Raw genomic sequence first — 26,993 nt, 5'->3', positions numbered from 1 at the left:
TCAGATAGAGATGCTCAAAGAGATCATGGGGAGACAGAGTCTAAGAAAGAGACCCATAAAGAGAGAGAATCCCCCAAGTTACGTAAAGACTGAAATAGGAACAGCAAAAGAAAGAAGGAGCTCAGATATACATATAAAAGACGATAAGCGCAGTTGAGGGACAAGGCACCTCCCTAATCCAAAGAGGCCATCACACGCTGGAGTGTAATTCGCTCGCTCTCTCTCTCAAATACGAGCTCCACGCACAAACACAACAAATACCGGTTACAGTCAGACAAGTACACACAGGCCACACTCGCTAACAACATTCTTACCCCATGGCAGGCCCTGGGCTGGGCACTGGGGACATAAAAATAATTTCAACTTTGTCCCTGCCTTCAAGGAGCTCCCAGTCTCACAGGACACAGACATCGTGATGAGCACTCGTAACACCTAATGACTGAGAAGCTCAGGGGGCTGTAGGAGCACAGGGGGAGGCACTGGGGATAAGGGAAGACATCTGAGAATCAGGCCTTGAGGGATGAGTAGGAGTTTGTCAGACAAGGAGAGGCACAGCCAGGCAGAAGTGGGCACATCGTATGTACGCCAAGGCACATGGGCACGAGCAAGAATCCAGCTCCCTCCACGCCCACCAGAGTCTGGGACAGATCCTGTGTCGCCCCAGCCCAGCAGGGTGCACTCACCGACAGATACAGGTAGCGGTACTCGTGGGAGATGCAGCGGGCAAAGCTGGGCAGCCCCCAGTAGGCCACGCCCTGGGCACTGAGGAGACAGCGGCGGCTGGCAGACCCTGCAGGGGGACAGGACAGAGGGTTGGGTGTGGGGGCCGAGCTCTCACCCACTTCACTCCACACCTCAGGATGGAGGCTCAAAGAGGCTGGGGGCCCGGAAGGGAGCGGCAAGAATGGCAGGTGTGGGAGGCGTGCAGGGAGAGCCACCCGCCCCTCACCTGAGGCGTTGGGGGGGCACTTGTTGTAGATGATCTCTCCAGCAGCCGCCTTCTTCCACATCATCAGCATCACGTACTCATCCCTGCACATCTCATGGAAGGCTGTTGGTACAGCAGAGGGGCTCAGCCAGGCCCAGGCACTTGCCCGCAAAGCCCCAGGGTCCAGCGGGCAATACCTGGACACCTCTTCTCACTGCAGGGCTTCACCTCCTCTCCGGTGCCCTCGCAGGGGTATCCCTGAGAGCCTGTGGCCTGGCACATGCGGAAACGGCGCTGCCAGCCTGTGTCACATGTCTTGGAGCACAGGCTCCACGCGTTCCACGGCCCCCACTTGCCGTCTGTGGCTGCAGAGATGGGGGGCGTGAGTGGCCCCAGGCACCCCCTGGGCCAGGGCCACCACCTGCCGCCCCTGTGCCGCGCACTCACCCGGGCACTCAAGGTTGCCGCACTCCCGGGTGTCAGTGAGGGCCCCAGTACACGTGGCCCAGGCTGGGCCCGCCACGCTGCACTTCCGGCTGCGCTGCTGGGTCCCATTGGCACAGGACATGGAGCACGGGCCCCAGGGACCCCATTCTAGCCACTGGCCTTCCACTGCATGGGGAGACACAAGCAGGGTTGGCTGTTGAGCAAGGGTGTGGGGATGCGTCAGGGCAGAGCACCGCAGGGAGATGGCATTCAGATTTGAATAAGGCCAGACCCACTGGAGAGGGGTGGAGGAAGGGGGGCTGGAGGGAGCTGGTGGTGCCTGGGCCTGGGCCTGCCTGCCTGCCACCAGCTCCAGGAACACAGGACTCCTCTCCACTCAGCACTGAGGCAATAGCTCTCTTCTGGCTAGGGAAACGGGCCCCGGGCCACCTTCTGATCTTTGCCCACATGTAAGCCCAGCTTTGTGTCCCCTCACAGCCCAGCTGGCCATGAGCACCAAAGTGCTATGAACAACAAGGGTAGTCCAGGGCTCAGGGGAAGGGGCACTGGCGAGCACCCCCTTTAGATGGAATCACAGGGTGCCAACTCCAAGTAGGCTGGGCCAGGTCACCTCCCACGCTGGCAGGTAGACTTTGCCAGTCTCCCCATGCTTGGTCAAAGTTCACTGGGGTTCCCCCAGGGGCAGGGCACTGGACCTGACTTCCTCCCCTTTCCCGACCCCCACCCCGGCTGGGCAGCGCCCGCCTGAAAGCCCACGGGTGCTACTGACCCGGGCAGGCGGCCATACTGCAGAGCTTAGTCTGCAGCTCGGGACCCTCGCAGGCCTTGCCGCCGTGCTGGGGGGGCACGCAGGTCCGCATCCGGCTCCGGGACCCCCGCCCGCAGCTGCGGGAGCACAGGCTCCAGGACCCCCACTCCTCCCACACGCCGTGCACTGCAAGGAAGCACGTGGCCGGTGGCTGGGCGGCACCTTGGCCCCGCCCACTGCCCACCCGCCCACCAATCAGGAGCTCCGGCAGCTCTGCCACCGCTCCTCATTGGCTCTTCCCTGGGCCCCAGGATTCCGCCCTTTGGGGGTGGGGGGATGTGGAAGACACAGACTTCTAGTCCCAACTCACACAGGACACTGCCTGTGGACACCCGGACAGGGAGGCTAGAATCAACCCAGGAGGGGAGCCAGGGGTCCTCCTCTCCTGGGGGCACAGTAAAGCCCAGGAAAGGGCTCAATATCTACCCCACCTTACCCCATCCCCATCCCTCCCCACCCCAGATCCAGAGCAAGAATCCAGCATGGCAGGCCTGGGGCAAGAGAATGCCCCTCCCCACCCCAAGCGCAGGGACACACAAATAGACACGACCCTCTACGTGGACACTGACACAAAAAGCTCACATTGGAACACGGCTTTGCCCCACCCCTTTGCAAGCTCCTGGCACACCCCCAGTTGCCAAGACCCCTTCCCAGGTAGCCCTACTTTAAGTTCCCAGCCAGGAGCTGATCTGGCCTAGGCACCACTTCGCTCCCTCAGGCGCAAGGGGCAGGACCCGCTGAAGCTGCTGAGCCCCTCCTGACCGACAGGCTGTCCCCACAGGCACATGCACATTCTCAACAACTCCATGCTGAACTGAGGAAGGCTTCAGGGTCTAGGGGAGGCTCCCTGGGGAGTGGGATAGGGAGTCAGAGGAGGGAGGGGATGGTCAGAGAGAGCTTCATTTTTTTTTTTTTAAGTGGCATTTCTTTTAGATCTTGAAGGACAAGCTGAATTTTAATAGCCAAGGTAGAGGTGGAGGGGATAGGATGAGAATAGGCAAGTGCAGGACGGTGGGAAAGTGCAAGAGGTGCTGGTGTGGCCAGAGCACAGGGAACACGGAAGGCGGTGAGGGTAAAGAGACAAGCCTTGATTACCAGGACGTAGGCATCAGGGGAATGATGTGCCCAGAACCAAGCCTGCTGGTGCGGGCCCTGGTCTGATTCATCTGTGTCCCCGATGCCCTGTGTGGGGTTGGGCACGGTGCGGGGGGTGGGGGGACAGTCAAGTTTGCTGAATGAAAGGAAGAGGCAACCAACCATCTTTGGAAGATGAACTTGCCCGAGTCCCAGGCAGGACCCGACCCTGCAGGCAGACTGGGCGGGGAGGACGGGCATACCTGGGCAGGTGGCTGAATTGTTGCAGGGCCGGGTCTCCCGCAGGGGCCCGCTGCACAGGGTCCCATAGGGGGAGGACACGCAGGAGCGGGTCCGCACCTGCAGGCCCTGCCCACACGTCAGGGAACACACGCTCCACGGGGACCACTCCTCAGCCGCTGGGTCGCCTACGAGAGAGGGACAGGGTCGGCGGCAGGGGGCATCTCCCAAGCACTCAGTCTCATAGGAATCCTCCTACCCTGACCCCAAGTGACAGGCTCTTCAGGAGGCAATCCAGCCCTGCCCACAGGCCTCGCATGGCAGAGAGACACGACTGAGCTCCAGGACATAGACATAGACAGGCACACGCCAAGCACACATGCCACCAGACGCCACAGAGTCGGGCCCCCGCCACAGAGGAAGGGAGGCGGGCCCGAGTTACCTGTCTGCGCCATGTACAGCCCAGGCTCATCTGCAGACCTCGGCCACTGGGTTTTCACCTTCGGTTCCTCTTCTGGCTCCTCACCTGGAACACGGAGGTGGTGGCAGGGGCTCAGCAGAGGCCAGCTCAGTCCCGCCAGGGTGGCACAGAGAGGGCAGCCTTGCTCGCCCTCAGCCAGAGGGTCTGGAACCAACTGCAGGCGACGCTGAAAGGGCATCACGTCCTGCCCCCTGCCCCACCAACACCATTTTACAGATAAGGAAACTGAGGCTCAGAAGGCCACGCAGGGCTTGCCTACAGCCTCACGACTGTCTTTTCCTCCTGCCTCAGCCAAACTGGGGGAGACTGGAGAGGAGTGGCCGCTCATATTACTGAGCTCTGGGAAGCTTCTGTGCCAAGTGCTGTCCCTACCTATCTCCTTAACCCTCCCCTGGGAAGTAGGGACCACCACCTCCGTTTAAAGATGAGAAAACTGAGGCCGAGAGAGGGGAAGTGACTTGTCCAAGATCACACAGCTTGGAAAGCCTCAAGTCCAGTCTCTTTCCCCTCACAGGGCTGACCCTAAGGCAAACAACAGCCAAGGTGAGCAGTTGTGACCACTCCGTAAGCTTGCCTCCGGGACACGATTCATGCCAAGCCAGGGGCTGGGCCTGGGGCCCAGATTCTGCTCCCCAAGCAGCACCGGACTGTGACCTGGAGGCACAGGTCAGAACGCCGCTCCTCTGAGACCTAAGGGCCTGGGGCAGGTGCCTCTGTCCAGCAGACCCTACTCCCCCCGCCCTGTGGCCAGCGAGCAGCAGGCTCTCTGGGATCTGCTGCTGCTGCCTCGGCCCCGCCTCACCCGGCTCTTGGCTGCCCGATTTCTGTGTCTGGTCTAGGCCTTGGAAGCACTGCCAGCCCTGGAGGAGAGGCTGGGAGCTCCCATTCTCCAAAGCCAGGCCCTCCTGCTCAGACGTGAGCTCATCAGGCCCTCTCCCACAGGCTGGGTAGCAGGGATGGTGGCAGACATGAGTACGGGGGAGAAAGACCCAGCTCACGTAGAGGCTGCTGGGCAGGTGGGATCGGAACAGCATTTTGGGACAGGGCTCAGCCTACGCTGTCCCCAGACTAGAAGGTATTCCTCTCCCCTACTCCCAGGCCCTCTCCTATTTCTGAACACCAGGTCAGCACCGAACAGGCACTCTGCGTCGGAAGGAACCCAAGAAGGCTGTACTCTTCCTGCCCTCTGCCGCCCAGTCCAGGCTCTGCGTCTGAGAGAAAGCTCTTCCTCACCAGGCATGAAGAGTGGCCACTCTGAGCAAACCTGCTGTCCACAGGGCCCTGAGCTGCCGCTCAGCCCAGCCTCTGGTCTCATCCACTCCCGGGCCCTTCCCTCCACTTCAGCCACCAGTCCCAGGACCTGGTCTTCATCATCCCCGAAACTGCTCCACCATCTCTGAAACCTGCATCTCCCCACCCCACAGGACACCTTCAGAGTCAGGCAACCCTGGTCCCAACTGGGGCGTGGACACTGACCAGCTGTGTGACCGTGGGCAAGTGTCTTTGCCTCTCTGACCCTGTTTTCTGACCTCTGTAGAACGACACTCAGAATACCCCCTACCCTGAGGGCTGACCTCAGGACTTCCTGACAGGAGATCACGAAGCCCTCAGCACCCTGCTTGGACACGGGGCGTGCTCAGAAGGCAGCAACCATCTGGTTTATTTTCACCATCTTCCCTTCCCTCAACACCTCCACCCCTTCAGCACCTCACGTGCCACCACCCCTCAGCCCCCTGGGCCTCCTCCCTCTGAACAGCGTCTGCCATGGCTCCTGGCCTCACTTTGGGCCCCGCCTCTATCAAGACCACAGAGAAGGTGCTGGAACCATGCCTGGCAGCTCCCGAATCCCCTCACCCAGCCTTTCCACCACACCCGCTCAGCCACTCCCCAGCCCTGGAGACTGTGACAAACCGCCTTCTCCACGCCCACCCCCAGGCTGCTAAAGAAATCTACAGCTGGCCCAACTGCCGCCACGACAGATTCAGGGATGCACGTCCGATGGCCGAGCAGGGCTCCCTGCCTTCCCCGTCCCCCGCCTCGGCGGGCTGACCTCTCTGCTCAAGCCCATCTCCGCCCACTCCCTCTCTGCAACAAGCTCCTTTACAGAGAAAGCAGAAGCTATGACACGGGAGCCCCCCCACCCCGACTTCTTGCCTCACCCCTCCAACTCCCAACTTTCCTGAAGCCCTTCTCTTCACAAAGACCAGCCCCTCATCCCTGTGCTGCCTTCTATTCCTCCCGCCTACCTTCTCCGGAGGGCTCCACCCATCATCCCCTCTCATCAGCATTTCGTCAGCATCCTCCTCGCGGCAGCCTGGGAACAGATCTAGGCCCTTTCCGTTCTCAGAGGGGCCCTCCTCTGACCCTCCTGCCTTCTCTGGCTACTGCCCTCGGCTCCTCTTCACCATCAATGAGTGGTCCACAGATGGCACTCCAGTTTCTCACCTGCCACTCACGTCCTGGCTCAGATGTCACCTTGCCTGGTAAATCCACCGCAGTCTGGCTTCTGACCACATCTTCTGCTGAAACCGTTCTTGACAGAGTCATCAGTGCCCTCCTTGTTGCTAAATCCTATGGGCTTTGCAGGCCTCGTCCTGCCCCAGCCCTTGGCAGCGTTTCGCCCTGCTGACTCTCCAGCCCTGAAACACTCCCCTCCCTGACTCGCCTGGCTTCCTGCTACCTCTGCCCTGCCTCTTTGGCCGGTCTGTTTTCCTGCTGCTTCCCACGTCTGGCATCCACACTTTGTCCTGTTTTCACAGGACAACACCACCCCCCACCAGGCTTCATTAACCCCCTCTGAATGGCTGCTCCGAAGTCGTTGCACCACCCACTGAACCTGTGCTTCACTCCTGTATAGCTTCCTGCCTCCTGGACAGGTCGCCTGATGCGGGGGGAAGGCCCTCAAACTCAGCGTGTCCACAATAGGATCATCATCTCCTCTCAAACCTCTCAAACCCACTTGTTCCCCACCTTCACCTGGAAAACTCCTACTTGACCTTCAAAACCCACCTCAAATGACCTCTTATAGGCAAAGTCTTCCTTATCCCTCACTCCCCTGCAGAGTTGGCTGCCCCCTCTTCTACGTGCCCACTCATCACAGATGATTCCATCTGCTGACTGTCTGAATTACCCCCCATCCGAGAGCCCTTTGAAGAAAGGCTGTGTGAGCCATCTCCCTGACCACATGAACACCAGTACAGAATCCGGCCCAGAGAAACAGCAGTAAACACCAATGAACATGTTGCTCCTAGCTTCCCCCACCCCATGGGGGTCATTGGAAATGGTCGTTTGTCATCTTGAGTACCAGCTCTGACCTGCAGCCCGCCACCTAGACCACCCCAAGCTTGACATCCATTTATTAATAAGCGCTCTGGAGATGCCATTTGACCTGTTGCAAATCCAGCTCCTTTTTGGCGTCTTGGCCATTACTGTTGTGGGTGGCAACCCCTCCCATCCCTGGCCTGGCATCCAGTAAGCCCATCAAATGCAGCCACGTGAGAGACCAGCCTGACTTGCTTGTCGTGGACTCACACTGCTTCCTCTGGTGCCCCCGTCCTCTACTGACCACTCACCACCCGCTTGCTGGCCAGCCCCGCCATATAACCAGAGTGGTGGTTTCTAGAATCCACCCCATTTGAAAATCAGAACATGTCCCAGGTCCAGCTGTTGAGCCCCTCTCCTAGCCTCCTGGGCTGGACCAGAGAGGGGAAGGGACACGCCCAAGGCCACACAGCTGGGGCCTGTACTGACTGCCCTCCCCTCCCCACCCCCACCCCACTCCCCTCTGAGGAAAGCCAGTTCTCCCTGCTGGGGAAGAAGACAGGTAAGACCAGAGGTGTCAGCCACTGAAACAAACGTTTATTCAGCATACACCACGTGCAGGCCCCTGCCAGCTCCGGGCCCAGACCAGGGCAGGTGTGAGAGGAAGATGGGCCAAGAGGACAAGGAGGGGTCCAGGAAGGGGTGTGAGCACCCCCAGACCTCCTGAGCATCCCACTCAGTGGGCGCCGTGAGCTGACTGGACCAGGGACTCTGATGCTCCCAGCCCCACCACCCATCAGCTTTCCCACCTGTCTGCTTGCTGCCTGGGACCCGCTTCCCCGCTCAACCCTGGATGAACTCTCAACTGTTCTGTTCTGTTCTGAATAACCCTGCAGGAGATAATTTACTACACACCTCCTATGTGCCAGTCACTGCATGCTCTACGTTACCTCATTTAATCCTCATTAGGGCAGGTTCTCCCATTTTACTAATGAGGCACTAATGAGGCTCTAAGGTCTCATCCTGGAGAGAGGCTGATGTGGGATTCGAACTCCAGCCTGCCTGATTGCAGAGGCCACTTTATGCTGAACTGCGCTGGCTCTGACAAAATGCAACTCAACTTGGACCTCCTCAGAGACGGCTTCCCTGATTCCCATGGGACCCCGAGTTACTCCCCCGCCTCCCCACAGCCCCCCACATATTTGCCTCTATTCTCTTGTTTTCACACCTCTTCCTAATTGTTCCTTTGAGCATCTATGCCCCGCCTCTGCCAAGCGAGACTGATTCTCCTTTGTAGGCTCCAAAGTGGTCCTCTGGAAGCCCAGCCCCACACGCTTGCCTGCTGAGAAACCTTCAGTGGCTCCCCACTGCTACCACCACAGTAAACCTCCGAGCCTGGCATGCTCTGGTCCCTGCTGACGTGTCCAGTCCTGTTTTCCCCTCCCCACCAGGCAGCGAAACTGTGAGGCCCTGTGGGTCAGTGGGAAGGACGTAGATTTGGGAGCCAGACAAATGCAGGTCTGATCCCCAAGTCTGCATAGTCTTGCTGTGTGCCGTTGGACAAGTCGCCTCACCTCTCTGAGCTTAGAATTTTCCAACTGAGAATAGAGGTGACACTTCCTAATTCATCATGAGAATTAAATGATGAGAGAGATGGGTCACCTGGAGCATAATAAACTCTCAATGAAAGGAGCTGCCACTCTCTTCTTGTTATCCCTTGAACATGCAAATGCTTTCCTCCTTCCACTCATCTGTTAATGGTGTTCCCTCCTCTTGGAACGCCCTTCCTCTACCTCAATCAAATGCCACCTCCTCCAGGAAGCCTCCCTAGGATGACTACACAGAGGTCTGGGTGTGCAGGTCCCTTCTTCTGCTATAGCTGTGAGTATCCTGTGCTAATCCCTCTCCTGGCCCCTGAGGGAGGGTTTCAATCTCCCTTGACCTCTTGCACAGACGGCCCAGCTCTGAGCTGCCAGACACAAGACAGGCATTCAGCAAACACCAACTATCCCTGAGGGTTCCTCCACCCCAACCACACAGGACCACTCTGGTCTCACCCCTGACACTGGCAGGCAGGGTGGGCAAAGGCACTTTGCCATCTGAGCAGGACTGCACACACCTGCTACCCTGCCCCCCAAACTCCACATAGTCCAGCCCCCTCAGCCTCCTTTGTCATGAATGTGTTAAAAACAACCATGATAATCACCACTTCCATGGGGAGAGAGCAGTGCAATTTACAAAGCAGTCCTCCCTCCCCAGGGTCTCTGCATCCTCCCTGAGGCTGGCCCAAGAGCCCCAAGTAGGCACCAACTGATCCCCCTGAAACACCATTCTGTCATGTCCCTCCATGGCTCCCCAGCCCCAGCAGAACATCAGGACCCCAGGGGGGCCAGGGCAGAGGAAGGTGGCTCTTGTAAATTCTAGACTCTACTTGTGCAGTCCCATGCAACTGGGTACACCCAGCCAGAATGCCAGTCCCCTTCCAATGACTTCCTCCCCAGGCTGCTGGCCTATCTGCCCAGCCTCCCAACAGAGCTAGCTGGGTCTCTGCCACCTCCCCCACATAGCCAGGAGCTCCTTGAGAGCAGGGACCGCGTCCCACTCATCCTTCTTCCCCCACGCTGCCCAACTTCCTGCTGCCTTAAAGCCCTCGGCCAGCAGGGTGAGGTCCCAGTGTCTGGGTGCAGCAGTCAGAGCCTTGGCCCCATCTCCCACCACTGGGGCTACCGTCTGGTAAAGGCTGGTCTACCACAGCCCGCTGTCCCCAGCATGTTCACACGCCACGCCCTGGCACGGGCTGCTTCCTTCACCTTGAAAGCCCTTCCCCTTGCACCGGGAAATGACTTGGGGAGGCTCACAGATGCGCCATAAAATAACACTGGGTCATGGACTGAGGAAGTGATCCCCTTTCCAGGTCTCATTTTAGTAGAGTGACTATTTGCCAATCTGCCTGGGATAGTCTGGTTTAGGCCTATCACCCTGATGGAATTAATAGTACCCCCTCCCCCCATTTATAACCTCGAAAATGTGCCGGCTCAGATGATAAATTATATGGCCAGCTCACTTTTAATCCTTCCAAGTGCATGAGAAAGAAGGTCTCCGTGCAGTCTGAGACTTTAACACATCCCCAGTACGTGCTAATTTCCCTTTCTAACAGATTGAGAGGAGGGATGAGCGTCTAGCTAGAATTTGTTGTTTCTCTGGTTATCTTCTATTTCAGATAAGTGATACTCTTTTTCCATTGATGATATGAAATTTCTTTTTAATGTATTAAATTTCAAAAGCGATTCGATTTAAAGAAAAAAATTCACAGGCTAGTGAATTCCTATTCACTCCTCAAAACCCAACTCAGAATCACCTTCTTTAGACCAACTTCCCACCCCTTTGTGGTTTAATCCCTCACTCTTCCTCCTCCCTTGACATCCAGCACATACATTCATACCTATTACACTGAGTTATGACAACACACAACTACTTACCAGGGATTTACCATGTGCCAGGCACTGTGCTAAGCATTAACCCAAATTCTCTTGCTTAATCCTCACCATTACTCTTTAGAATAACTCCACTATCCCCATTTTATAGGTGATGATATAGGGATGAGGAAACATGCCCGTCGTCACACAGCTAGTCAGTGGTGGGGTCAGGGGTTGAACCTGAGGCTGGGTGACCTCAGCCTGTGGCCCTGACCACCACTGTACACTAGTGGTCACTCTCCCCCACCAGAGGGCAGAAGGTGTGTCTGCTTCACCTCGGATCTCATTCACTCAGAGCCACTTGAAGGCCTGGTGTAAACTCCATTCTGATAAAGAAATGAAGACGTGTGTGATGGATGGGCTGGGACTCAGTCCCCTTTGAGATGTCTGGGGGTGGGGGGTGGGGTGGTCTGTGCCCCACTCCCCATCCCATGATGGAGCACACAGATTTCTGGCAGCAGAGATCTGGGCTGGAAGGATCCTCTAGGAATCGTACCACATGTGCTAGGTCTTCCCCCACCCCACTCTGAGAGAGGCCCTGCCTCCCCAATGTCTGCACCCCAAACAGTCAGGTAAGGTAGGGCCTCTCTTCCTGTCACCAGACCATGGTCAAGGAGAAAGCCAATCGAGGACTGGGTCAGGCAGGTGAGAGGCAGCTTCCTAGAGGAGACAGGGCTTGAGTTGTGCTTGGAAGGATGGGGCAAAGGATAACCCAGGGCAAAGGGCATTCCAGGTGAGGGAAACAGCCCAAGCAAAGGCAGGGAAGCCAGAAAGCAGGGGGTTCTGGGGCCAGTAGGAGCCCCAGTTGAAAGGGTGGGAGAGAACCAGAGGGAAAGCAGGTGGCAGCTGGGTCAGGGGCGGGACTGGAATGCCAGGCTGAGGAGTCTGGGCCACGTTGGGGAGTCCCTGGGGGCTGAATCAGGGAAGTGACACACAGACAACGGGGGGTCCTGAGGCCCCAAGGGGGTAGCGCCTTGTCCAAGTCACACAGCAGCAGTGGCAGAGGGGGGATCTGAACCCATTCTTGCCTCCCAGGCCTGACACTCAGGGGACCGCAGGGTCACCTGGTGCCCATGCCTCTGGAATGGAGCCTGGATGATGGAGATGGTGGGCTAGTAGCCACCAGCCAAGGGTGGGACAGTGCCCCTGGGGGGAGGCAGGCAGTGTGGCAGAGGAGGGAGGGGGCTGCAAGAGTGAAGGACACTTTCTCCCAGATGTCACCCCGCACAGCCACATCTCAGGATTGGAGGGTCAGCAGGCAGGAACTGCAGGTTGGCGACCGGCTCCCTGTAGCTGGCTCTGGAGCTGGTACCAATTCTACCACCTGCCTTCCGGCCCCGGCCTCAGCCAGCCTCCGTGCCTGTCCTCCATGGAGCTCCTTCCTGCCTTCCTTCCCTTTCTTCCTCTCCCCCCACTTAACAGATTGCGGCAGCAAGATGGCACAAATTTATGGCTCAACTCACCAAAAATAACAAGAGATTTATCAAAGGCAGTTTGCGTGAAATTAACAGGCGTCTGTACCCTCTTGTCAAACGCACTCAGCTCTGAGGCGGGCCCAGGCCCTCCGCTCCCAGCCTCATGGCTCTTCCAGTACCAACCCAGCTCCACCAGCGTTGATCCTACCTGGGACGCCCCAGAGAAGCCGAGCACAGCTCCCCTACCCCAGTGCCTGGCAGAGGGGCTGGGATGAGGATCTCACCTGTTCACCACCATCCCACCAAACTTGTCCTCAAGCTGGCAGCTCCATGTGCCAGCCAGTTCTCCTGCAGCTGGTACGTGTCCAACTGGCCCAGTGGGAAGGAGGTGAAGGGAAGCATGGAGGCGAGGCCAAGGGCTTGGCCAAGGTGGTGCTGCCACCAGGCACAGAGTGCTCCAGGCCCTCAGATGCCACTGGCCCTCAGATGCCCCCGCCGCATGGAACAAACTGAGTCGTGTGCCCATCATCTCTTGCCCCAGAGAGGGTGGGCAGAAGGTAAGAGGTGGCAAAGAGGAAGAATCTCTTGCCTGCCAAGGGAGAGGAAGGGGCTGTGCCAGCCCAACTCTGGGCACCAGTGTGCCCTGTGAGCCAACGGCCGACGCCACTTCCCCACCACCCCTGCCCCCCACAACTCCCTACAAGAGCCCTCCCTGCAGGCCATCCCATGGAGCAGCCTGGCAATATGCCAAGCAGGACAAGGGGCATGAGCTGGGAGCCCAGGGCTCCCTACTCAGAGAAGATACCAGGCTTCACGCCCAGGGACAACCAGGGTCTAATCTCCACCCATCCTCAGTCCCAGAGGCCTCTGCAGAGGCTCTGATGATGGTGGGAACGATGGTGCCCTTCCCATCACGAGCCCACTCTGACCCCTAAAGACACCCCGGCTACCAACCAACTCCCGCTTCCGACTTCAGCCAAGCCCAGCTGGCTGCTCCTGGCTCTGTGCTCCACCTGGCAGCCTGCCCAGATGGTGCCCACCCAGGAGGGCAGAGCCTCACTCCATCCACTGTGGACCACTGGGCTGATGGACCGCAGAGAAAACCAGACAAAAGAACCCGCCCTCTGCCGAGCACAATGGGGGAGGCCCCCACAGAGTGACAGGCAGTGGCGGCCAGGCAGGAACAGCCATAAACCTCCTGATATACGCCTGGCGCTCTCCGCCGATGTTCCACAAAGAAGCAAAATTCAATTTCTTCCTGCAGGCACTAAATCCCAGGCCAGCCTCCAGGGCCCATAGCCTGCCCAGGGCCTGGCTGTCACTCGGATGGCTTCATCGACTGCTGTGAGAGGCCAAGCTGGCCTAGGGGAGAGGCCAGAACAAGGCTACTGGGCACTTGCCATGGATGGGTGTGATGCCAGATGTCTCATGAGGGAGGCTGAGAAGCCTCTTCCCCAAAGCCTTGGGAGAGGATACTGTCATTATAAACACCTCCCCTAATTAAACCAGGGCTATCTCCCCGTTTTACAGACAAAACAACTGATGCCAGAAAAAAGGATCTACTCAACGTAACAAAGACAGTTCCCAACTTTCGGGTTCTGTCTCCAAAGCAGGCATGGGAACAGATCATCCCCCTCCAGTACTCCTAGCAGCCTTCACACGAGAGCCCCTGTGTTCTTTAAAAGCTCTCAGCCAGATCCAGATGCCCCTCTGACCCACCCCTGCGTGACAACCTCACAATGGTAGGCGAGCACCTGTTATCCCAAATGGGGAAACTGAGGCCCAGAGGGGCGGGAACTCCCTGTTAGTACCAGAGCTGGAAACCAGATCCCAAATCTGCCTCCCTCCCAGCCCGACGTCCTGGGCCCCCTGGCCAGTCCCTGGCCCAGCCCTGTTCAGCAGACACTTAGGACCCGGCCAAGGATCTTGGGGCCTTGAAGCTGCAGGAAGGAGGGTCGGCAGAAGGTGGCGGTGGCTGAGGGAGCTGGGTGGGAGCAGAAGCAGGCAGGACTCAAGGGCTTGAAGAGCTTTTGCCCAGTCAGCAGGAAGCTCTAGCAGCTGGCGGCCTTGGTCCCATAAGACGTGGGCCCAGAGCGGGGGAGACAGGGGACGCTGGGAGCTGAGCCAGGCCAGCCCTCCAAGGCAGCCTCGAAGCTCAGGCCTCTTCACCCAGGCACATTCTTCTGTGCCTTCCTCTGCCCTGACCCTGGGGCCACAGCCAAAAACCACTGACCCACGTGGGCAGGAACACGTCCCTGTGCCCTGCCTACTCCAGCCTCCAGGCACACTTGTCAACTTGCAGCACCAGCGCCTGCCGCCGTCATTCCCAGCTTTGGGCCTGTATATACGCTGCTCCCTCTGCCTGGAATGCCCTCCACTCCTTTAGCTTGGCTTGCTTCCACTTGTCCTTCTGATCTCTGTTCCTGTATCGCTTCCTTCAGGAAGCCTTCCCTGACTGCCCAGGTAGGGGGTCCCTCCCGGGGTTTATCACACTGCATTGTCTATGGGGGTCTATGCCCCCATTCATCCACCCAGACTGCAAACTCGTCAAGAGGGAGGTCTGACCCCAATCCACTTTGGTGACCCCAACACCGGGACAAGGCTGGACCCAGTGGAGACACTGGTGAACAACCACATGAGTGGCCCAGTATCCACCAAGATGGGCACCATCAGCCCTCCAGACACACCCACCTCACCTGGGCCCTGCTCAGACTCACCATATCTCATCTCTGTGGTGAACAGGTCATTGCTGCTCCCCGAATGCAAATCGGCCTCGGCAGGTGGGGCTGGGCCCCCAGGCACCAGAGCATTGGACAGGGTGTGGGCAGCAGGAGGACCCGGAGGCGTGGTGGTAGCGGGGCTGGCCCCTGTCTCACCAGGGCAGCTGCAGCCCGGCTGGGCAAAGCCACAGGCCCTGCCAGCCGCACGGCCGCACTCCTCGCTCCAGCGACACAGGACGCCGCAGGTGAACTGGCTGGAGTTATTGTTGTTGATTAGCAAGACCTCGACGAAGCGGAAGGCCAGGGCTGCGGGCGCCAGCAGGCGCGGGGCCTCCGAGGGCTCGGCTGACAGGCAGAGCTGCACGAAGTTCTTGTCGAAGTGCAGGAAGGTGAAGGGGCCCGAACCGCCGCACAGCTCCAACCCCGCAGCCTCCTCCTCCTCCTCTGGCCGCCCCAACTCCGCCCGGGCCTCCGCCTCGTCGGGGCTGGGCCGCAGGCAGGTAAAGTTGACCAGGTAGTGGTCCAGGGGCAGCAGGCGGGGGGCAAAGTGGGCGCACACCTGCTCCTGGCGGTTGAAGCGCAGGTAGAGGGAGTACTTGGTCGGGTCCGGGTTCTCCAGGGTCCAGGAGCAGCCCGAGGCGATGGTAGGAAAGAGGTCCTGCAGTGAGAAGGCCCCGTAGAGCACGCCCGAGGCCAGGGCAGAGCAGGCGCTGGGGGCGGGGTCGAAGGCGGCGGCCAGGCGCAGGGACAGAATCACAGATAGTAAGAGGGGACAGGCTGGGGTCATCCTATGTCCCTTGCCCTGTGGAGAGAGACAGTGGTCAGTGGCCCCAGGCGCAGCCAGCATGGGCTCTGAATCTCCTGTGGCTAGCTGCAGGTCGTGGGCCTTGCGGTGAAGACTATGTTCTTTTAAGTCACCCAGGTCCACTTATGTGATCTTAGACAAGGGACTTGACGTCTCTGAGCCCCTTACTTGAGAAATGAAGGCCCTGAGGAGAGCGTCTGCAATCTCGTAAACCCTTAAGAAACATGAGTTGTGACTATTATTCCGTGGTTCCTCCATCGGTCCCATCAACCACCAGCATCTCGGCCTGACGTTCAGATCCGGCCCCGGCCCCACCACGCAACTTGTACCCTCCAGAACTGCTGCTCTCAGCCGCAATGTGTCGTGATCAGCTGTGAGGCGTGGCACACATAATCCAGAGGTAATTGTCGAAGTAGCGATGTTTGACAACGATTTGCTTTTTTATAAATCACAGCAATTCAAGGTTATTCCCAGAACAATGTCATTCTTACTCACTTGCTTTACTGAGTGGGAGAGAAAGGGGAGGAGTTACCGCTGGTGTGCTGGGGACTGAGCACAGCCTGAGCCATGCCCATGGGAGGGCATCGCAAGTGTGAACGTCATGACTATCGCTGCTGTGGATTTCCTGCTGGAAACAAGGGGGAGAGGCATCTGCAAAATGGGTGCAGTTGTTCCCCTCTAACCCCTCTTCTCCTCCCACCATGGTGTTATCCTCCAAGGCCTGGCGCAGGGCCTGCTACCCCCGGGGAGGCCACCAAGCCATTTCCCTCCTCTTAGCTCCCACAGCCCTTTCCTGAAAGTTTGCGTCACCCAATCATGACCACTAGCCCTTGCTATGTCGCCAGGGCTAGCTCACTCATCTCATGAGTCTTCAAGCTCCTAGGAGTGGAGACCAGCGTCCGTTGATTTCTAACTGCCCCCAAAGCACTAAGCTGAGCTCCCAGCAGCTGTGCATGTACTCCAGGTGTGGAAGGGCAACCAGGACCCAAGTTGACAGACACACAAAGCAGTCACGCCAGAGTGGACAAGGGATTGGGGGGGGGGGCGCTGCAGGTGCCTCGCACCTACCAGGCCAGGGCAGAGCCACTGCCCACAGCCTCCGCCCCAGCTGTCCAGGTAGTGGAGGGTAGGGCCCAGGCTCAGCCCCGCTTCCAGCCCTGCCCCCAGGCGGGGTCCACGCTCCCTCCCTCCTCCACGCCCAAAGCATAGCTCACAGCACTGGATGGGCCCCCAGAGCCTGGTTGTTCCGCATTAGAGGAGAAAAGATGAGGCTCTGAGAAGGGAGGCAATCTGCTCAAGATCACCTCAGAGAAGCCAGGCTGGGACTGGAGTCCAGGACCTGAGGCCCCAGCCCGGGCTCTCCCGCATCCACCCATAGCTTCCTGCTCTGTCCCCTTCTCTGCTCCTCACACTCTGGGAACTGAATCCCAAACATAGGATAATTCACAGGGCGTGGCTAGATTGTGCCAGGACACAGCTGCTCCCCAGGGACAGGTTTTCCCATGGCTGTTCAGGAGTCTAAAGAGTGGTCAGAGGTGGGGGGTGGGGTGGGTGGGAAAGGAATGAGAATCCCAGAATTCCAATTCCTGTGCAGCACCCAGGGAACTCCTCGCTGGCCCAGATCCCACGTGCTGCCACTCTGAGCCAGGCCCAAGCCCCAAGCGCAAATGCACATTTGCCCCTCCTGAGCTACAGCGGGGTGGAGAGGCAGGCTCTAGGCAGGCGCGTTTACAAGGAAGGAGCCACACCACCCTCCTCCAAAGACCTGCCTGGAGTTTTTCAGCAGAAGCCAGTATAGGCTGTGTCTCCTCTGACCCGCACAGAGCTGGAAAAGGGACCAGACCCCTGGCCTTCCCACCCCACATCATGACTGCCAGACCGTTCAGCCTGCCCAGCCTGCTGCAGCACCAGCGAAGCCAGCGGCTCATGATGAGTGACATCCGATCCCCCCGCTGCCCCCAATTATTTCTAAGCAGGCTGCAAAATTCAGGCCATGGCCGTAGCTCAGTGGAGGCAAGGTGGGGCCTCATTATAACTGGCCTTGTCTCCCCCACTTAGAGCAGGGCAGGGAATCTCCACGCACAAACACACCGACACCCCTGTGCCCTGCAGACATGCACACAAAAGCACGGATGCAGACACGTGTGTAGCCAGGCATTCTGCCTGTGGAGAGATACACATGCACACAGACATGCACAGAGATCGGGGTAAACCACAGATGAGTGAACTCAATGCACACGAGGTGCGCACACTCACATGTACAAGGCTGTCAAGAGCCAGACACTCATACACACGTGCAGAGATGCAAATATACTCTCTAGTGTGAACACACAGGTATTTGGGTGTTTGAAGCTCAGCATATGACAGCTAAGCATCAGGCAGGATCTGATCTGCTGCTCCTTCCTTGGTGCTCCTGAAACTGAGGGCTCGGGCCCCCAGCCCCATCTCCTGGGCCTCCCCTGCTCCCTAGTCCGTAGCTCCAACCCATCAAGAAGCACTAGGTGCATATCCCGCAGAGCCACAGCCTGGCTTCTCCAGAACTGAGCCACCCCCAAACCCTGCCCAAGCCCCGTCCTCCACTCAGTCTCCTTCAGACACCTCCCCTCACATCAACTCTGGAATTACACCCTGGGTGTATGTGACTCTCACTGTTCCTGCTGTGACATAAGACCTTCTAGGGGCCCCTTTTTTATATCAGTCTCCATCCACAAGATAAGGCAAGGAGCCCAATTCCAAGCTGAGTCAGAGACCGCCTCCCCTGGGAAGGGACCTAGAAGGATCCTGGCCTCACAGGCAGCTCAGGTGGTTACGAGCCATGATTAGCCTCCCTGAGCCTGAGTTTCCCCCTCTGTGGAGTAGAGACATGATCCCTGCCCTCAGGACTGCATAAACCTTCTCATTCAGCCTCCTGGCGAGTTCCTAGCACAGAGCCTGCCCCGGGGAGAGCGCTCACACCATCCTTTCCCCTTCCCCCTCCCTCTTCTCAGAAGCTCACAGTCTCTCCTGTTTCCTGCTGAAGTTGAGGTCGGTACCTCTGAAGGCTCTTTGGGTTAAACCTCAGAGTAGCTTTGCCACCTGCAAGCCCAGGAAGACCACAGACCCTTCCACGCACAGAGCTAGACAAGAGGGGTATGGAGGTCACCTCTGAGCAAGAACTTCCTGGGTCAGGAGGCTGATGGAAAGGATAATCAGTAGGCCACCTCCCTCAGGACCTCTCTGGGAAGAGATAGGTGAGGAGCTCAATCTCAGTCTCAGGATCCCCCTCCTCCAGCCACAGGCCCCCTTCACCGCATGCCCCCCTGCGCCCCTCAAACCTGAGACTCCCACCCTCTCTCCAAACACATTCGTGCCCCTTTCCTCCCAGATCCCACAGGCCTGGGCTTCCCTTCTGCACCGGTGAGGAATTCCGAGGCTTTCCAGCAGCTGGAAGGGCCAAAACAAGACTGGGGTGGGAGGAGGCACAGGACGTAGTGCGGCGGGGAGGGGCACCTCAGGGCAAGGGCTGGGTCTCCGGGATCCCTGGGATCGACCCCTAGCCTCCCGCTAGCTGAGAGCAGAGGCGCCGCGCGGCGGGAGCCGGGAGCCCCGGCCGCGGGCGGGGGAGGGGCGGTGGGTGGGGGAGGGGGCGCGTCGGTGCGCACATCCGTCGCGTTTATCCACCTGGCAGCCCCAATTCGCCTGCCCGTCACTCACCCTCCGCCTCCCGGGCGCTCGCAGCGCGGCGGAGCCCAGACCGACACGCGGGCGGGGACCCCCGGGCCTCGAGGTCCCCTGCCCTTGCATCGGCCGGGGACGGGGTCCTCAAGCACCCCTCTCCCGGAGCTCTGCCACCCAGGAAGGCACACACCCTCCATCCAGCCTTGGCAGCTGGTGGGCCGGACCGAGGGAAGGGGGCGAACCTCCCCAGTGCAGCCCCTCCCTCTCCGGCTGGCAGAGTGTCTCTCCGTCTGGCGAGGGGGGCAGGGGCCTCCGACACACCACTAGGATGCGGGCCCCCCAGCCCCCCGCGGGGAGGGGGGCGGTGCCGTGCGCGCGGGCGGCGGGGGAGGGGTCGGTGACTCAGCCGCCCTCCGCCCGCCTCCCCGGAACTTTGCAGCAGCTGGAGCCGCCGTTGCTACAGGAACCGAAAGCTTTTGTTCCCCAATGTCAGGGCTGCCCCGGCAGGCGGGAGGCTGGGAGGCTACCACTCCCCGGTGAGACCCAGGCCCAGCCACACTGCCCAGAGGGCCTCCAGGCCAGCAGAACGTCACGAATTCGAGGCTCCTCTCTCCCCCTTGCCCGCCAAAGCCAGGTTTCTTCAAACTCTTGGGGCCCTCTGGCCAGGTCGCCGCCTAACTCTGACCCGGAGCGCTAACTGCCCTGGAAAGTTCCTGCTGGCATCTCTCCTCATGGGGGTAGAGGTTCTTCTGTGCCCCATGTGCTCCTCTGTGACTGATTTCCCACGTGGGCTGCCCCCCCCAAGAAGCAGCCTACCTTTGGGGACCTTGACTTGGTTCCTCCACTTCCCCAGCTTCTACACTTGAACCATTCCCTCAGAGGCCTTGGCCTTTCACTGATGCCCCTCTGATCCCGGAGGAATCTAGTGGGGTGTTGAAGGATGGGTGAGGGAGGGGAGAGACTAACGGTCACAGGCTCCCTGGACCCATTCTGGACCTGAAGCTAGTCTCTGGCTTTATTATCTTGGAGGTTGGAGCGATGTCACTAGAACTTGTTCTGCATTTCTACTCTGGGATTAGGAGTGGAGTGGAGAGGGGCCTGACCTTGGCCTTGAAGAGAAACAGCCCAACACACCTATCATTGTTGAGCATTACTGGGTGCCAGACACTCTATACAAACAACCTAATATCATTTCTCCCAGCAACTATATGAGGCAGTTATCACTGACCCATTTTGTGGAGGGCCAATTGAGGCTCAGAAAGGTTATATAGCTTGCCTAGGTCACACAGCTTTTGAACCCAGGTCATCCAACAAAAAGCTGAGTTCCTAACTACTCAGCTCCATTACCTGGGGGTTAGGGGGGAGGGAGGAGGGCAGAGACTAGCTGGGACCTCACTCTGGGTTACAGAAATGCCTACTGCACACACCCACCCCAGGCTGGACCTCTTTCCTTCTGAAGAGTGATGGGGGAGGGAGAGAGAAAAGGGGAGGAGAAGGAGAAGAGAAGGCAGAGAAGGGAAGAAGAGGGGGGAAATCTGTCAATCTTGGTCCAGAGAAGACCCTCCCTCATGCCCCCCCTCCCCCACAAACCAGGGCATGCCCTGCAGAGTCCATACTGACCCTCACCCCTGTGGCAGCTCATGGGATGCTCCCAGGTCCCTGCTCTGTCTCAGGGCCAAGTGGACTCCCCCACTTCCTTATCCATGCCCAAGCCAGACAGAGCCCACCTTTGCCCCACCACCTAGTGGGTACTGCCATGGGGTAGACAGATAGAGGCTTCCTGGGGACACCTGCCCAAGCCCAAACAAGCCCAACCAGAGCACCTCAAATCCAGGGGCCAGTCCTGCTGGTCCGTGCCCTGAATTGCTGCTGGGATAAGCCCTCCACCCCACCCCACACCTCATCCCCGGAGCATAAGGCCAGACAACCAGGGCTGTTCCGGCACGGCTAGCAAGAGAGGGCACCGGGCCTCGCCCACCCGCCTCCTCTCCCCAGGGACTTCCCAGCGCCCCGCAGCCAGGCTGCGGAAATCTAGGGTTGCCCGCGGGAGGAAAAGGGGAAGGTGGGTCCAGGGCTGCGGGCAGGGGGCGCCAGAGGACGCCCAGGGGCCCGGCCGGCAGCTGGCGAGGCGGGCAGGCGGGCAGCATCTCTTGGCCCGGGAGCCCCTCCCCCCGAGGGCACCAGACCCTTCGCCAGCTCTGCACTGGCCGTGGCGCGGAGGACTTCCCTCGGACCGAGCTGACTGCGGGAGTGGCCGCCAACTTCACGGCCTACAACCTGCCCTCCCCCACCCCCGCATCATGCCAGCCCCCGGGGCTGCGGGAGGGTGCGTTTGGTGCCCAGCTCTATGCCCTGGGGGTGGGAGGAGAGGGATGGGGGATGGACAGAAATACTCCGACCAAAGATGGACAAGGGAGGCAGGGATGCGAGGCCAGTCGAGTTCCCAGGCTGGAGAGGAGGGGGCTCAGAGCAGACATGGGGAGCACGGCCCCAAGTCCAGGCTGAGGGGGAGGGGACTTGCAGCAGAGACTGACGAGGGATAGCGGGACTCCGGGTAGATATGGGGGAGGGGGCGATCAGGACAGAAATAAGAGGGGAAGCATGGTTGGGTTACTGGCGCTGGGAAAGGCAGTAACTATAGGCAGGCATGGACGGGGACAGGAAGGACTCTGTGCAGAGATAAAGTGGAGGGGAGGAGCAGGGTCCGGCTCCAGACGAGGAGGGGAATTAAGGGGGGAGACACAGGCGAGCTGCAGGTTGGAGACAGGGGCTCTAATCAAGGGTGGGGGGTGCACCCCTGGATCCAGGCTTAGATAGGGAGAGACTCGAGACAGCGATGGGGGTAGGTGTGGGTAAGGACTGGCGGCGGGGGCGAGGGGTTTTGGCAGAGATGGGTAAGGAGGAGGGGGACAGAAAAGGGACTCACCAGAGATGAAGGGGACCTCGGCCCCAGGCTTGTTAGTTCCCAGAGAGACGAGAGTGGGTAAATAGATGCTGAACGAACTCAGTTGGGGCGGGGGAGAATTCAGCAGAGGTGGGTTGGGGGAGCGCCCCCAGTCCGGGCCGGTGCGGAAATCGGGACCGCGACAGGAGGGCTCGGTGCGGGGCCGGGTCGGGGTCTGGGGCCGAGCACTCACCTGGACGCCGTCAGAAGCAGGAGCGGGAGCCGGCGCTGGCGGAGGCGGCCACGGGGCGCAAGTTTGCCATCCCTAAGGCGGGGGCTTGGCGGGGCGCGGGGCAGCTCGCTGCAGCCGCGCGGAGGGCCGAGGCTCCCGCTCCGCGGAGCGGCGGGTGCAGAAAAGGCGCCGCGGAGCAGCGCGGGGCGGGCGGGCGCCGGGCCGGGCGAGGGCTCCTGCCGCCGCCTCCTCGCCACGCCGCCCCCCACCCCCCCGCTCCCCACTCCCCCGCCCAGAGCACCGCCCGCGCTGCGCGCCGCCTCCTATTCGCGGGCGGCGGCCGCAGCCTCGGGCTCTGCAAACCGGCGCCGCATCCTCCTCCGTCTTCGAGAGCCGCTGCCGCTGCCGCCGCCGAACCGGGTTCCTCCGGCCGCTCCGGCCGGTTCCCGCAGCGCGCGCGGGGCCGAGTGACGGCCGAGATGGGACGCGGCGCCTGCGCCGGCCGGGCCCGGGAGGAGGCGGGCGCCGGGCCGGGCGCGAGGAGCCGCCGGAGAAGGGGCGGGGGGGTGGGGGCGACGCGCGCCGCCTCCTGTTAAAGGGGGAACAGCTCCAGCCGAGCCAAGCGCACCCTCCCCCTCCCCGCCCTGGGCCCCAGGCGCCGGCGCGGGAGAAGCCCCGGGTAAGACCCCGCCCCGCCCTCGGCCTCCTGGACCGCAGGCTGAGGCGATCCGCGACACCCCTCCAGCGATATCCCAGGCGTAAGGCATCTCGCGCAGCCAGAGTCTCGGGGCCCTGAGGGCTGAAACATTTGCACCCCTCCCCCATGTGCACTGCAAATTGCATATCCCTGTGCATGCAGGTGCCAGTCGTGTGAGCTGAACTTTGCATATGCTTATGCATACAGGTGCCCTAGGCGTGCACTGCAATGTTGCCTGACTGTGCATGCAACTGCCTCACACATGCACAGTCCTTTAACTTGTGTTCAGGTCCTGAATGCATGTTGCTTGTTCCTGTGGGTAGGGATGCTATATATGTGCAAGCTTACAAGTGCCACACGTGTGCTGAATGCTGTGCGTCACTTGTATGTAGGAACCACATATGTACACTGCAGTGTGGTATGTTTGGTGCATACTCTGGTGTCAGCTCGGCAATGTTGCATGTCCCTAGGCACGGGTATGCTACACGTGTGCAGCGTGTTACATGTTTTCCTGAGCGCCTGTCTATTCCCTCAAGTGCCTTTCCCTGTGCCAGGGGCGCCCCCATGTTGCATATGTTTGTGTAGAGGCAGCAGAAACCTACAGACCCGCCCCCTCCCCATCCCGGCAGTGCGCCCAGGAACAGTTGGGTGGGGCCAGAGCCCACATGGTAAAGGCGGTACTCAGGGAGATGCCCATGGCTCAGGACCCTGGTCCGGTGGTTTGTGGCCTGGGCAGGTTGCCACCGGGAAGGTGGGCAGACCAGGGACACACCACTTCCGCCAAAGACAAGTAGGTTAATCCCACGGCTCTGGTCAGAGGAGTAGCCAGCAGGGGGCAGCTTTGCAATGAGGGTGGGACAGTTTCAGGGACTCTACTTTTTGAAGGTTCTCTGGCCAGGAGGGGGCCAAACCTAGAGAGCAAGGAAGTCCCCAGTCCACCCAATCCCAACCCCACCTCTCCACTGAAGCCCCTTGAGTTGTGCCTCCCGGGAGATGGAGCAGGATAAGACCACCTCTCCCCAGGGGCAGTACCAGAGAAAAAGCCCCCATTCCCTCCCTCCGTCTCTCACCTCTGCAGCAGTCTCAGTGACATTTGTTGTGAGTGATTGTGAGAGATTACCCACTTTAATGGAAGGAGGTAATAAGGAGTGATGAAGGAGTCTCACCCATCACCTTCAGGGAATTTATGAGGCTGGATGAGGCAGGGAGGAGGCCTGTGCCTTGGGCTGAGCACTGGCAGGCAGGGCTCCTGGGTTCTTGCTGGGCACCCTCAGGCACACCCCGGGTCTCTGGGTTCGGAGGTTCAGCTGCTGCTGGGAAAGCCAAGCCGGGCGAGCCTTGCCGTCTGCATTGTGTGTTGAGAGCCACCCCAAGGGCAGTGGGAGATCCCAGGCCTCCCTACTTGGGCGCTGGGAGGGGCAGTGGGGTTGCTGGGGTTGAGGTCCTAAGGAGGTGGGCAAAGGTGAGGAGAGAGGTCAGGACATGGAATACCCACAAGGATGTAAGGACAGGCCCTCAGAAGTCTCCAGGACCCTGTCCTTCACAGCTCCAGCCCCTTCCACTCCTACAGGGAGCCTGCCTTCCTCTGTATGAATATTCATGAAATTAGCATACTAGAGACCCAGAGCCCAGAGAAACCCGGGCAGGTCTCTTGCAGATGTGATGCAGCTGGATCCCTGAGGCTTTCCCCCTCCCCTCAGGATCCAGCTGGGTTCAGGGTAATGGGAGGGCTGACTCCGGAGAGACAGCAGGGTTTTGTCTGTTTCTCTGTGCCTTGGAAGCCCTCAGAGTTCTCGACCCCATTCTTTCAGGCACAAAAACGTATGCCCTAGGAAAGACAGGTGGTCAGACAGAGTGAGGGACTGACAGAGATGGTACCCCATACCTGGGGGCTCATCGGGGCAGGGTGGGGAGACCAGTAAGGCAGGAGGGGCTGTGGGAGCTGGCTGGAGAGAGCTGGACCTCCCAGGGGTTGTGCAGGAGCAGGCTAGATTAGGTCAAACCTCTGGAAGGCTCTCCCCCGAGGTGCCTCCCTGCACTGGGGCTTCCCCACCTCCTTTCCCATGAGCCCCTGCCCTTCTAGACTCACTCTGGTGATAATGCCGCCTGAGAGGACTTGGAGTAATTACAAATCGTTTCCATATTCAAATCCAGGTGGTTGAAGAGAAATTACTTTTCTGACAGCCCTGGCAGGGGGTGGAAAGAGCAAGTCGTAGCCCCAAGAGGGCCTCCAGGGAGCCTGGGGCAAAACCTGGGCAAGGTAAGGGGCACCGGCCAGAGCCTGAGCACAGAGAGCTTGTGCAGAGTGAAGAAACAGCTCCCAGCAGCTCCCCACCACACAGACTGGACAAGGACAATGACTCCAGCTCTATATCCCCATTGGGGCCCCTTCTGGGACCTCTGAGGGGATGGCGGGGACCAGTCCCACAAGGGCAACTAGAAGTCAGGCTGTCCGCTTGCTCTCATGCTGCCGTGCCAGGGCACCTCGAGAAAATCCCTTCAGCTTCCTGAGCCGGTTTCCGTATCTGCGAAGTGGTATAAACGATCTCACCTGCACTCCAGTAAGATAAAGATACGGATTAGCAAGAGTTATGCCCCTGAAAAGGGCCTTTTAAAAATAATTGTTTGATTACCAATTAATTTGTATTTTTGTTAACAGTAACCACCACCAGTAGCCCAGTCGGGAGGCAGCCCAGCCCTTAGTGGGGCAGCTCAGGGGAAGATGGCGGGTCGAGGAGGGGAGCAACCCCAGCCTCGCCCGCCTGGCCTCAGCTCTGCCTCTCGATGGGCCAGCCACCGCTATGCTTCATTGCCCTTTAAACAGATGAGAAAATCTTCTTCCCTTCTCAATGATTTATTTGGCCCAGAGCCTGGGCAGGTTTCCTTCCAGCCGGTGGGACCTAGGAGCATCCCTCCCTCAGCCCCTGCCCTCCGTTGCCACCCAGCCAGGCACCTACAGCAACCCAAAGCTCTGGGTACCAAGGTCTCCTTCCAGACCCCCACCCCCACTGCAGACACCTATCAGGAGATCATAACATGGCCCCAAAGACACCCAAATCCATGTGACCGTCTTCTACCAGGGTCTGCCCCAGAGCTCAGTGCTCTGGCTGCCAGGGCGGGGTATACTGGAAAAGATGGACTGGTGGGCCCCCTCTGCCTGCAGGAAGTCCTGTGTGTCTAGCTTCCTGCTGCAGATGCCAAATGCGTTAGGAGCCTGGGGCAACCCAGGCTGGAGGTTTGTCATTTTCTTGGTGCTATAAATTAGGGAGAAAAGGGAGGATTAGTTGCTTCCTAGCTAAATCTTCCCAGAAGGTCAATGCCTGGTTTGTGTACAGCCCTCAGGGCAGTGCCTGCATTCTCCGGCCCCTAGCCCCTGGGGCAGAGGATAGAGAACTTTAGGGTCCTGGGTGATTTTTATATACATGTCTTATACTGGAGGATGTGCACAAGACACCTGGAGGGTATTCACAAGAAGATGCCTGCACTCATTCATTCAACAAATATCTATTAAACGTTTACTATGTTCTAGGCACCAGGATACAGACCGTCAGCAAGTCCCATTGCTTCTACCTCCCAGAATATCCCAAATCTATTCGCTCTTCACATCCCCACTGCCAACATCAGGATCCAAACTACCGACATCTGGTGCCCGAACTCTCCCTTATTTAGTCTCCGGGTTCCCACTTCTACTTCTCCATCCCAACCCATTCTTTGGAGCCCACTGAGCCATCTTTTTAACATGTAAATTGGAGCACCCCTTCTTAAGTCCTCCAATGGCTTCCCACTGCATTTAACACCATGACCTTCCAGGCCCTGCATGACCAGGCCCTTACCAACCTCTCCAGGGCCATTACCCCGCCCACACTAT

General features: G+C 59.2%; 1 protein-coding gene across 27 annotated transcripts in view; it reads right to left on the bottom strand.

Moving 5' to 3' along the window:
• ADGRB2 (adhesion G protein-coupled receptor B2) overlaps positions 1-22,598 on the bottom strand; it is a 36,109-nt gene extending 13,511 nt beyond the window's left edge. For 12 of the 27 annotated variants that reach the window (XR_007478400.1, XR_007478407.1, XR_007478405.1 and 9 more), the window contains exons 1-9: positions 15,824-16,158; positions 14,848-15,652; positions 3,940-4,023; positions 3,521-3,685; positions 2,145-2,309; positions 1,376-1,540; positions 1,126-1,293; positions 950-1,051; positions 684-790 (exon numbers count right to left, since the gene is read on the bottom strand). Coding sequence is in view for 23 of the 27 variants with exons in the window: in XM_049712161.1 (XP_049568118.1) it covers positions 684-790; positions 950-1,051; positions 1,126-1,293; positions 1,376-1,540; positions 2,145-2,309; positions 3,521-3,685; positions 3,940-4,023; positions 14,848-15,652; positions 15,824-15,922 (1,860 nt within the window). In the remaining 4 variants the exon portion in view is untranslated. Of the gene's footprint in view, positions 1-683; positions 791-949; positions 1,052-1,125; positions 1,294-1,375; positions 1,541-2,144; positions 2,310-3,520; positions 3,686-3,939; positions 4,024-5,211; positions 5,234-6,224; positions 6,397-6,423; positions 6,577-14,847; positions 15,653-15,823; positions 16,159-19,348; positions 19,592-22,449 lie in introns of those variants that run through there. The other 15 variants (XM_049712318.1, XM_049712345.1, XM_049712373.1 and 12 more) reach the window with 12 other exon arrangements.
• Between the last annotated feature and the right edge of the window lie 4,395 nt (positions 22,599-26,993).

The sequence above is a fragment of the Orcinus orca genome, chromosome 1, assembly GCF_937001465.1.
Source record: "Orcinus orca chromosome 1, mOrcOrc1.1, whole genome shotgun sequence".
NCBI lineage: Eukaryota > Metazoa > Chordata > Mammalia > Artiodactyla > Delphinidae > Orcinus > Orcinus orca.
This window is presented reverse-complemented; position numbering and strand designations above follow the sequence as displayed.